The 12,777-nt window shown below is 35.1% G+C and overlaps 1 protein-coding gene across 2 annotated transcripts in view; it reads left to right on the plus strand.

The window, feature by feature from the left end:
- Positions 1-195: 195 nt before the first annotated feature.
- The window catches only part of xpo4 (exportin 4), a 47,875-nt gene continuing 35,293 nt past the window's right edge, over positions 196-12,777 (plus strand). Inside the window, exons 1-6 of one of the 2 annotated variants that reach the window (XM_079821077.1) lie at positions 213-292; positions 5,782-5,887; positions 9,058-9,118; positions 9,776-9,917; positions 10,075-10,213; positions 10,755-10,871. In XM_079821077.1, coding sequence (XP_079677203.1) covers positions 5,819-5,887; positions 9,058-9,118; positions 9,776-9,917; positions 10,075-10,213; positions 10,755-10,871 — 528 coding nt within the window. In that variant the 5' untranslated portion in view covers positions 213-292; positions 5,782-5,818. Of the gene's footprint in view, positions 293-5,781; positions 5,888-9,057; positions 9,119-9,775; positions 9,918-10,074; positions 10,214-10,754; positions 10,872-12,777 lie in introns of both variants that reach the window. The other variant, XM_079821076.1, reaches the window with a different exon arrangement.

Raw genomic sequence — 12,777 nt, forward strand, 5'->3', positions numbered from 1 at the left:
AGAAGAAGAAAAAAACGTGAATTAATAACAAACAAAAAAGTCAGATATTATCTTAGTTACAACAGAATGAAGCAAAAGGTATAACATCCAGTGCCATATCATGTATTACATAACCTTTAAGGAGGAGGCATCAGAACTAAATGCCAAAAAGTGCCCGTAAACTCACTGGCCCGAAGTGCTGCTTAATCCCACAATGCAGTGCATGGCGCGTCACTGAAGGACGACCATGATGGCGGCGGTCGGTGCACCAGAAGTGATTTCACAGCTGGAAAGCGCTGCCAAAGTTTTAATGGTGAGCATTTCGCCGCTGTTTTCACATCTCTGTCAGTGTGCTGTTAGCTCTGTGTGGGGGTTCACTCTGAGGGGGTCTTGCTGTTCGTCAGTTAGCGGGGAAAGTCTCGATAAACGCGGAGCGGTGCGTGGCGCAGTGCTCGACTCACTCCATCCCGCAGAAGCCCAGCGCAGCCACCATCACCTTCATCATCATCTTCACCATCATGATAATAGCACCACTCTGGTGACACAGTCAATCTATATAATGATCGCTGTGAGCTCAGGTGCTGAGTCTCAAAGGCCTAGTTTGGTCCTCCTGCCTTGTAAAAGCGCGCTGAATGAGTCGGAGTGTGTGCTGGAGTTTCTCCATCAGCTGCTGTAGTTACACGCTGTTGATTCAGCCGCATGTTTGCTCAAGCACGTTTAGGAAAGCTTCAGGAGACCAGAGACAAACCAGAGAAACTTTTAGCTTATTGTTTGTCTCATTAAAACACCCTATCCTTCATTTTCTGCCGTTAAAAGAGTTGACTGTTTATACCGTGAGCTAGCTGAAAGTTGAGAGCAGGACATGTGTAGTTAGATGATGGCCTGTGTGATTCACTAGCAGTGTCTTCAACCTGGTTACCCGTCTAGACAGCATTTATGGGCATCATACGTACAGAATAACACGAATTGAGGAGTGTGTGTGGTTGTGTTACCGCGTTGTTAAAATCTCATGGCACTCTCATTCATAGTTACTTATAGAAAATTTTGTTTTTGATTTTCAATGCAGTGTTTCAATTCGGTGGATCAGTTTGGTTGTAATAGTCTGTGAAGCCTTTAGTCCAGTGTTTTGATCTCAATTTCGCATATAAAACAAGCAGACTTGTTTTTAGGTTTGAAATAAAAGCAATTATTATAAAGAGAGTGCATTATGAATTGACAAGGCTGTGAGTGAATTTTGGAAATGAACACCAGGAACAGCTTTCACTTCTGTTAAACAAGTAGGGATAGTGGACGAAAATCTCAAACTGCTGTCTTCTTGAAATTAGTTTTCATACTGTTTTAGTAGCCATGTAAATACTCTCTATTATATTTAAACTTGTGTTCAAAAGTTTGGGATCGGCAAGATTTGTTTTTATTTATTTGATAAGAAATACAGTAAAAATTGTAATATTGTGTATTGTGAAATTTTTTCTATTTAAATATATTGTAAATTGTCATTTGTTCCTGTGATGGTAAAGCAGAATTTTCTGCATCATTACTCCAGTCTTCAATGTTTATGATTTTTTTTTAGAAATCAGTCTAATATATGCTAATTTGCTGCTCATTTCATTTTATTATCAATGTTTTAACCGTTTTTGTTTAATATTTTTGTGGAAAACATGATAAATATTTTCAGAAATCTTTGAAGTTTTTATGTGATATAGAAACTGTAGAAAAATAGAAACTTTACTGTCACTTATGATCAATTTAATGCATACATTTTGTATACAAATATTAATTTATTAAAAAAATTGTACTGACCCCCAACTTTTGAACTGTATTGTGCTTTTAATTATGAATGATTATTTAATGTAACTGGAAGGATCACGTGTTTTAAAGTATGAATGAATTCCCTCTGTATTTTATCATATTTTGTTCTGGTTTGGGATTGAGCAGCCAGTCTTTCATTTTGTTTTATTGCCCTCCTTTTTCCTAATTTTCTTCCTGTTTTTTTTCTCTCATAAAATCACCAAAATACTTCAAACATCAGGGTTAATCTTAAAAAAGGCTGTTATTAATTTAAAGACGTTGAATGACCTAATATATCTTAAATATTATTAATATTTTTTTTTTATAGTCTCTTGATAATTCTCTCCATTCATTGAGCCCGAAGCCTGACCAGTCTACCGCTGAATTAATTCAATTAGTGGTTATGAAGTCAGGAGACTCTAGGTTTTGTCATGGTTAGTTTTCAGAAATCATAAAGGTCAGACCATAACAGTGGAGATCAGGTATTGATTTGTTGTTGTGGAGCCCTGATCATCAGTCAGACTCACTGATGTCACTGCAGTCATGCTTATGCAGACTCATTACTAAAGGGTGCTAGATAATAGTAGGCTTATCAAAGTGTAGTATCACTGCACTTTCATTACAGTATTAAATCAATACATTGATGAATTGATTTCAATTAGCCTGCTAATATTTGAGGATTTATAATCGAGACCGTCAACAGATCAAATTCAAGATGGCTAGAACACACTAAAAGTCTTGTATGGGGTAAAAACATTCATACATGCTATTTGCAAAACCATCAAATACAAATGCTGAATAAATCCTGATATATATATATATATATATATTTTGAATTTAGCAATAGCTGGTGTTTCATACGTTCATACCAGCCTGCTCAAAGAACAAATGTCCCGCTGTGTTGAATAATTCTCCATATTTATGACCAGATCCTTTTGCTGCCTGTTTTCTTTAGGGGTTCCATTAATAGATCTTTGTGATCATACTGAACATCACGATGTGATTAAATGACATTGTGTTGATGTCACTGGATGACGTTAAATAAGAGGCTTCGGAATGAGCCACACATATGCCTGTCAGTAGCTTTTGGAATGACCCATCGTCCCATTGACCCATCGTCACCGCATCTGACTGTGACTTGTGCGTCAGCATGGTTAAAAGTGAATGTCATACTGAGAGAGCAAATTAAATAAGTAGATTAGCTTGTTATAGCCTTAATATGTTGTACAACTGGGTATTTACAGTTAATAAATATGCTGAAAAACTAATTAAGAGCTAAGCAATCAAAATACACAGTAGGCAGATAGGCTGGTGACCAGAAACATTAAATAAAACACAAATATAAGGAAAGGTACAGGAACTGCTATGTCGGCCATGTTGAACTGGTTCAGTGTTTTTCAGGCCAAAGACACCTTGGCTTGGTGGATATGTTATAACATTTAGTGTTAAATTTTATTCTGACCTTTAATAACATTGAGCATAGTGCAGTGAACTAAAACTATTAAAAACATTTTGGTTACATTGTGGAAATTTGGCTGATCCTTGATGCGATTGTGGGCAGCAATGCAAGGTTGATTCTGCGCTAATTTGATATTTAATTTTAAATTTTTTAAATGTTGTAGATTTATGTAGCGAATGAGAATCAATACAATTGTCTATATTTAAAAAAAATGTCTTGTTAATGATTTTTTGTTTTGTTCAAGGCACAATAATTAACATGATAATAAATAGCTGGCTGACTTTTCCACATGACAGTTAGATTCTGATGGTAAATGTATATCATATGTCAAGTTGGGTGTCCACCTTCGAGATCATCTCCATGTTTGTTTATAATGAAACCATTATATTTATAAAAAATAATATCATTTAATAAAATGTCTATTTATTTGTTACTACTTTAAAGTTTTATTAAATTATTATGGGATCCCCTTAAATGCTTTCAGAATCTTTAAATATTTTTAATACATTTGTTTCTGTATGCATTATTTATTCATCAAAATAAACCAAAAATAGCCCAAACTTTGCTAAAGTGTGTGTGTGTGTGTGTAAACATTATTTCAACTAAAAGATTTGTATCAGTACTGTGTGCCTTTTGCCCCATGCTGGTGAGCCTTTTACCCCGTGTGTGGGTTGAAATGCCCACCTTGCCACCTCATACATTTTATATGATTTTTAAACAAACAAACTACTTTTATGATTTTTTTTTCACTCAAACTCTGTTGCTCTATCAATGTTCAATAAAACCTATATTTTATTCTGCAATTATACACTGGGAGTAGTGAAAAGCACATTTTTCTTAAGGTTTAGCCAAGGTGCACCCTAATAGTAAAAAAAGAACTGAAAATACAAATCACGGCTAATATTATGAATATTAATATATAATAGTAATGAATTATAATAGTAAATTAATACTAAAATAACACTGGTATAGTACCATATTAATGTATTTATAGCCATTATGATGCTTACATTGTAAAGCCAAAAAAATATATATATATGTATTTAAAAAAAAATAATATTTAATGTAGGACATTGACACATTTAGTAACTTTAGCTCTTTAACTTTAGCCTAGTTACATTTATTTCTGTTTAATGTGCATTTGATTTTTTCCCCCACACAAATTAGTCAAAGAGATCAGTTAGAGATCAAACAATAGCAAGTGTACCCTGCAGTACAGCTGTAGACCACCTGTTGTGGACCACTGGACTATATTCCTGTTCATGTTAATGTCTCCATGGCATCAGACCAGACTGAGACTGTGGAGCAAATGAAGCCTGCAGGATTCACACGAGTTGATTGGGTGTAATCACTGTTGTTCTTGTAGCTTAGGCTGATAGTCTTCAACTGGCAGATGGGATTTGATATTTGTGTGTTAGCCATGTGGCTTAGGGAAGTGGCACATTTTTCCAATGCCTCCTGGTGGTACTCAAGACTAGTTGTACAGTCTCACATAATGTCCTGTTGCTCTCTCGTGCTGCAAAGGTTGATCTGTGCATGGAAAATGTTTCTGTTCTGCAGCTTGTTCGTTTTATGTGCCTGATGAAGCGCATCAGGTGATCTCTGTGTGTGTGCATGTATGAAATGATGCCCTCTTCTCTCTAGTCTGGTTACTATGATTTGGGTGACTGCTGTGCTGTAATTAGGAATGGAATGTGATGTTTAATGTTATGACTCAAGTGTGTAATGCGTTCACAGGGCAACACAGACTGGGTGTGTTCATATGTGTTTTGTGTGTTGCTTCATTGATCATCACTGGCAACAGACTGCTTGAGTTCTGTCATCACTGTTGGAGGCTTTTTGTTTTACCATTTTATCAGTGACCTGTTATGATTGTAATAAAATGCTTATCGTTTAGCCTGGTGTAGTATTTCTCATTTGTTTGAGACTAAAGGACACTAAAGAACTATTAAAAGATATAAAAATATATAATATACACCATTGTTCAAATGTTTGGGCTCATTAAGGTTTATTTAATTTATTTAATACTTCATTTAGCAAAGATTCATTAAATTGATCAAAATGACAGTACAGACATTTAAGATGTTACAAAAGATTTCTTTTTCAAATAAATGCTGTTCATTTGGGGGAAAAAAACATGTTTTAATGTTTGGAACACTGATAACAAGAAATGATTTCTGAAGGATCATGTGACAATGAACTTTAATACTGTTTTAATATTTCACAGTATTACTGTTTTTACTGTATTTTTGATCAAGTAAACGCAGTCTTGATGAGCATTAGTGACTATGTAATAATTGTAGTAAAGATATGTTTTTTAAATACTTGGATGTGAATGATATGACCAAAATCTAACCACAAAATAAGTAGTTTTCTGTCATATCCGAATCTGTAAAGCTGCTTTTCCTATACAAGTTTATACAAGTGCAGGTTTCTATACAAATAAACCAGACTTGACTTGACTTGACTTTACCTTTTGGTGTACATGTGTGATATATTGACCAACACTGTTCAAGCCCACAAACGTTTAACCCCTCCTATGAATGTGTTCACAGGCACCGCCGTCCATGGTCAGCACAGAACAGAGGCAGCATGCAGAGCACATATTCCTGTCCTTCAGGAAGTCTAAATCCCCCTTTGCCGTCTGCAAACACATCCTCGGTGAGTCTCAGCACTCAGATCTGACAGACACTGCAACTGGTACTGACTTTACTGCGTTGAGGTCTAAAACGGTCTTTGGTGGTGGCGGATGAACACGCAGTACAAAGTTTCGGGAGCTAAGTGCTGACAATAAATCCAGAATAAATGCAAAGAAACCATTTTTAATATTAATTTATCCTATTTATCAATGAAATAAAAAACACCTACTGTCAGGACAGATCCTAAAACAAAGTGTACAACGTTTGACATTTTATTACTATACTACATTTTAAGATCTGTAATTGTATATGTAAAAAGTCACTAAGTGACAGATTTGAAAAGTTAATAATAAAATGAACACCAAAGTGACACATTACATAGAAAAAGTGGCAGGTCTTTTTATTTTGCATTTACACCTCAAGAGTTTATGCCCAGATCATTTGACATACAGTATCAGATTGTTTTGTTCTGTCCATTGCTTTGGTTATCATTGTCAATTGGATTTAATCGATCATTTTAATACCATTGTCAATCCAGAAACTTTGCAATGCATAGTTAGCAGCATGAAAAATATCTATTATGTACAGAAAGCGAGCAAATATCACTGCCATTATAATCACTGAAGCTGCCATTTACTTCATTTACGAATTACTTGAGGTAAACAAAGCTGCACTCTTGCAAAAAATCTCTTATTGACATTGTTTATACTTTTTTGGTTATAATGAAAGGTTTCGCAAGAGTGCAGAACTCGTGCTGAAAAAAACTCAGCAGTTTTGAGTGGTGTTAAACAGATTCTGATTAACTAAACACCTCTGATTGGCCATTGTGTTCATGCGCTCAACATAGTCAAACCAAAAATTATTTAGACACTAGATATAATTTTTTTTACTAGTGGGTGCAGGACACTATAGTTCATTTATGTAAGTGAGGATTGCAAAAGAAAGTAAACTGTAACACATTATACCCAAAAAATCTTCATACAGTGGACTACCAGAAAAATCTATAACATTTTGGAACCAAAATTATTCAGACACTTTGACATGACCATATTTTGCTTAAGTGTTTTTCTTTAATTGCTAATGCGACCGTGTACACCACAGACTGAACAAAATTAAGCATTACTTGGTAATTGGTTGACCTAAATTGGTATTATCTAATCGTGTACTTAAATTTTACAGCTGATTGGTTGATTGTAATTAGGGATGGAACGATTACCGGTTTCACGATTACTGGTTTCACGGTTAGAAATATCGTTTAAAATATCATTAAAACCGTGTTTGATTATCACGATTTTGAAAACTCGCAGTGAATCCTGTCCTGCCAGCATCAGTCTGGTGCAGGCGCAGCGTGCAACGTTGTTTTTTGAATGAGAAGAAATGGCAGAAGGCAGTGACAGCGCCGGGAGATTTTTCAGCCTTCTAAAAGGACCAAATGTGAGGTGTGGTCATATTTTACCTTTTACAAAAATCCTGAGGGAAAACATAATCGAGGATGGTCACCCTGTCTGGAAAACGAAAGTCGCTGCTATAGGGGCAAACACTTCAAATCTGCTGAGTCGTTTTCATGACCACCCACTGTATAGCAAATATATTGATTTGACCTCAATACCAAAACTACATCTGGGAAATAATTGGACACAAAGTTTTGGGTTAAAATATTTTATCTTCTCTTCTGTGAAGAAAAGTTTGCAGCAAGTGGCTTTGAGCCAAAGACGAACAAACAAGTTCAGAGAAGACTAGGGTGACATTTAAGGGACAATGATGTATATTCATTGTACACTTATTACACAGGTTTTCTTTACCACGTAAATAATTACGGGGACATATTGAATTGAGATTAATGTTTTAAATCTTACCTGTTTATAAATCCATTTGGTACAGTGTACAAAACAATTGTCCAGACAAGATGATCACAAGAAGTTATAGTAATAATTATAGTAGTATTAATAGTAAAGTCCTCGGATTTCATTTTCAATACAATCAAAAACAGAGACGCAAGTTGCATTTGAATGAAACGAGAGAGCGTGGATGTGCGCTGTTATAATGCGTTGCTATTGACGACTGCTATAAGGAAGGAAGGAAATCCCACAGAATAGAATCTTGCTTAAAAAAATTGCATAGAGCTGCTTGTTTTATTTGTTGTTTGTTGATTTTCAAATATAAAACTTGCTGAAATAGTTTCAGTGTGTGCATCTGTTCTTTTTGAACACTTTCATCTCATTTGGACAAAACCGTGATAATAATGATAATTGGGATAATTTGGGTCACTATAATCGCGATATGAAATTTTCATACCGTTCCATCCCTAATTGTAATCCATTACATACCTTTCTATCAAAAGTTATCTGACATTATCAAGATGAATTGAGTTCTAGTCATATTTTATTACCATTTTCTAAACTATAGCGAACAAGCTGTGTTTACGTGTGAGAATGTTGAAGGTGTCTGAATAAATTTTGGTTTGACTGTATATGTCTGTGATTGGCTACAAAGTATGTTGTAAATAGAAACCTTTGAGGTTCTTTGCTTACACAAACAAGCAAAAGCCTTGCAAAGCAGATGGCTATCAGCGGGTACTGGTAATGCAGACCGCCAGGTATCATCACATTAAATGCTCAAATAATTATTTAGCAGAGTGGGACAAAGATTCATTTTGGTGACTGCCAAAATATAAAAAATGCAGGAAAACCCTTGTTTTGAGTTCTACATCTTGGAGGTTACCAGTGACTTGCCAGTCTTCTCATAAAACTCAGACTATACATTGTAAGTTTGCTCAAGGTTAAAATTTGTTAATTTGTAGAAGTTTGCCAGCATATGAATGTTGTGAAAGCTAAAACAAATTGATTAAAAGCTACAAAACTCTACATGTTTTGATTACATGTGGTCTTGAACGCAATTTTCTGTAAAGATACTTTTAAATGGTATATATTTTGAAAAGATACACAAATAAAACTGACTTGACTTCTCAGTGAAAATTCTGGTAGAATCTATACTGTATCGTATTTGATTCATACATTTTGATGGCCCCTCTAAATTATCAACATGACCAATTTTTCTGAAGAACCTGTTGTATACAATCTACTACATGCCTTTTGTTGTCGGATTGATAGTTCATATTTTTGTAGCATGTAAAAGGCCAGTTAGTGTCAATGCAGTGTTTATTTGTACATCTCTTAATCTCTCTCTTACAAGCTATCAGAATTTCATCTTACGTTTTGGCCATACAAACATCAGCAACTGCCTCTGAATAAAAGTTGAGTATATGAGCCTTGAGTATATGAGCTCCATATTCTCCTATAGCATACTATATGAGCCACAAAAGCATGATGTATCAAATGATACTCAACAAAAATCACGTGCAAACTAAAAAAAAAAGTTTTATTATTATTATTATTTTATTTTTTAAAAATGATCAGTTTAATGACTTCCATTAAAAAAATAAAGATTTGGTAACATTTTAGTTTAGGGTCCAATTCTCACTATTAACTAGTTGCTTATTAGCATGCATATTACTAGAATATTGGCTGTTTATTAGTGCTTATAAAGCACATATTAATGCCTTATTCTGCATGACCATATTCTACATCCCTTAATCCTAGCCAATACCTTAACTACCTTACGAACTATTAATAAGCAGTAATTAAAAGTTTGAGGCAAAAGTCGTAGTTAATAGTTAGTTATAGTGAAAATTGGACCCTAACCTAAAGTGTGACCAAAGATTTTTATGACTATTATTTTGTATGTCAGGCTTTATAGTGTTAAGCTTTTTTAACATCTTAACTCATAAAACTCTGATAAGAATTTAAGGAGCATCTTAAACTTTGTTTAGAGTGTAAAGTAATGTTGTAAGAGCAAAACAAATGAATGAATGAATAAAGAATAAGTGAATGTTGTCTTTCTTTCTCCTCAGAGACTAGTAAAGTGGACTATGTGTTGTTCCAGGCAGCCACAGCCATCATGGAGGCTGTGGTAAGAGAATGGATCCTTCTGGAGAAGAACAGCATTGAGTCCCTCAGAACATTCCTCCTCACCTATGTCTTACAGAGACCTAAGTAAGTGTGTGAATAAACCTGAAAGGTTGACAACATAAGATTGTACCTCTGGATAACTTCTAAAACCCATTCAGCCTGTATTCAGCTTGGCTCAGTAAAAGTGTACGTCTCATTCCTGATATTTTAATTGTGTAAATCTCCCTCTGCTTCACTGCAGTCTGCAGAAGTATGTCCGAGAGCAGATCCTGTTAGCAGTAGCAGTAATAGTGAAGCGAGGCTCTCTCGACAAATCCATCAACTGTAAGAGCATCTTCCATGAGGTCAGCCAGCTCATCAGCAGCGGAAATCCCACAGTGGTAAGACTTACGTACCCCCCCTCTGTGAGAGTTTACTGTGATATCAAACTATAATTCATCGATCAGAACATGTTGTGGACCTAATGTGTTGTATGTGATGAAAAAACAACGTCTACCTAAACAATAATGTTAAAAGAAAAAGTGTGTGTGTGTGTGTGTGTCTGTGTTCAATACTCACTGCTGTGCGCGCGCTTGGATGGGTAAAATACAGAGCACCATGCTTCTTTCTTCAAAATAGAGTACACACTGTGTCCTGCAGAGGGCGCACCAGTTTCATGTTTTAAATGTGTTCAGTTTCAGGTAATAGATTCCATCTGTGGTGAATCAAATGCCTAGTTATGATTGTACTTTAAACAGCAAAAACGAAGGCTTTGGAAAAGGCTTTGGCCTTATTTCAAATTTCATTTATTTAGTGCCAATATTGATTTAATTACTTTTTCTAAATAAGTGTTTAAGATATTTTTCCCATGATTTTTAACCCATTTTGGCTTGATGGAAAATAATTTTGTGTCTCTGTGCATGTCTGTATCTGTCCTGCCAGCAAACACTGGCCTGCTCCATCCTGACGGCTCTGTTGAGTGAGTTCTCCAGCTCCAATAAGACCAGTAACATCGGCCTCAGTATGGAGTTCCACGGAAGCTGCAAACGCTTCTTTCAGGTCTGTTCTTCCGTCCCAGTCATTCTATTTGTGTCCTTTTGATATTGGGTGTATTTACCCCGGGCTGGGTAAATTTGGGTTATCTGGGTTACATTTGTATGTTAACCTGCAAAACTAGGCAAAAATATAATGTGAAAGTGTCATTAGTATCATTGATGCACTGTTATAGTTTTTGTTAAAGGCACAATATGTAAGTTTTTTTGGATTAAAATAACCAAAAACCACTAGAACAGTGTTATATATTTTGTTGACTTGTGTACTTACATTTTCCCAAATGTTTCCAATAATGTTTAAATCCAGAGAAATAGGCAATTTTAGCCAGGACACTGACTGTGTCTGTGCGTCTCCTATCAATGACATCATACCTGCATTACCCTCAATTTTTATTTTGTGGAAACCATGGAAACACCAAAGACGCTTTAATATATTTAATGTTTTATTAGACAAGGGAACAACTGTTTTGAGATATTTATAGACAGAACACTTATTATTGTATAGTAATACAGCATCAGTGTTAATTTTGACAGCAAATTTTGATTTAGTTTTAGTCATAGTCTTTTGACTAAAATGCCATTTAGTTTTAGTCATATTTTAGTCTCCTGAATTGTTTTTAGTTTTAGTCTAGTTTTAGTCGACTAAATCTACAGTAGATTTAGTCTCCTAAAATCGAATGAGTTTAGTTAAATTGTAATAAATTAAGCATTTAAGCCTTACATAACCGACTGTCACTTGAACTGACATTTTGACATAATTTTGTTTTTGACATTAAAAATGCACGAAAGAGCTCAGTTCACTTTTTTTGTTTGTTTTTTAAAAACAGCTATATAGTTTTTATAACTTTGTATTTCTGTTTTAGTCAGTAGGCCATATAAGGTTAAGCTAAAGCTTCAAATAAGTTTATTTCTTTATTTCTTTATTTTAATTTAATTTCAAGTAATGAAGATTTTTTAAATGGTTTTAGTTAACTATTATAACCCTGATACTTTATTGAATATGTGTCAAAAACTGGTCTTTCCTCCTGAATATGAATTATATGGGAATGAAATTAAATACAGTTTGTGTAACCAAAAACGAATATATAATGCGTGACTTGTAATTATAAACACCGGGACTCTTATTTTGAAATGTCTACGCCTCTGTTGCAGTTGCAGGAGCTCATTCAAGTTCAGATGAGGAGATAAAATATGCATTGTTACAACCGTCTAAAACATATTACTATATAAACATCTTAAAGTAAACATTGTCATTATTCATCAGCATTAGTTCATAAACAATTGCCTGGCATAAATGTGCGCTATTCATTGATTGTGAGCCGCTCTGGAGCACTGTATTGGGAATGCGTGAGGCCTGTAGAGTGCCCAACAGCGCCGTGTTCTCCAGCGGTTAGATCAGCACGTTCACATCAAATGTGCGCATCTGTTACACAGTATATATCAGTTCTGACTGGATCTCTTCCCTAATCGCCCCTCCCTAACATTTTCGTCTCGTTTTTATTTGTTGTCATTTATCTTTTGTCATCCAACACTAGTTATCGTCTCGTTTTCGTCAGTGAAAAAAGGTTGTTGACGAAAATTATTCGTCAACGAAATTAACACTGTACAGCATTTTCTCCATCATACAAGTCATCCAGCATTTATTAATATGATATTGTAATATCGATCTAGCGTACAAGCAACAAGTGTCTCATAGCAGCCGCAGAGCGAATGCACAAAGTAACGTTTTTACGTTATCATTTTCAACACATTAAAATGAACCTAACAATATGATAAAACAGCGCTGCGTTACCCCACATACGCTTGACTGGAAGAAGTGGAAGCAGCGACTGTGGCATAATAAAAGTTCCGCTGCCGATGAGCTGTTTGTCGTGCTCGTCTCTAACTAGCAATCGCCTCAGCAACCTCGTTCA

The sequence above is a fragment of the Gobio gobio genome, assembly GCF_949357685.1.
Source record: "Gobio gobio genome assembly, chromosome: 7".
Classification (NCBI taxonomy): Eukaryota; Metazoa; Chordata; class Actinopteri; order Cypriniformes; family Gobionidae; genus Gobio; species Gobio gobio.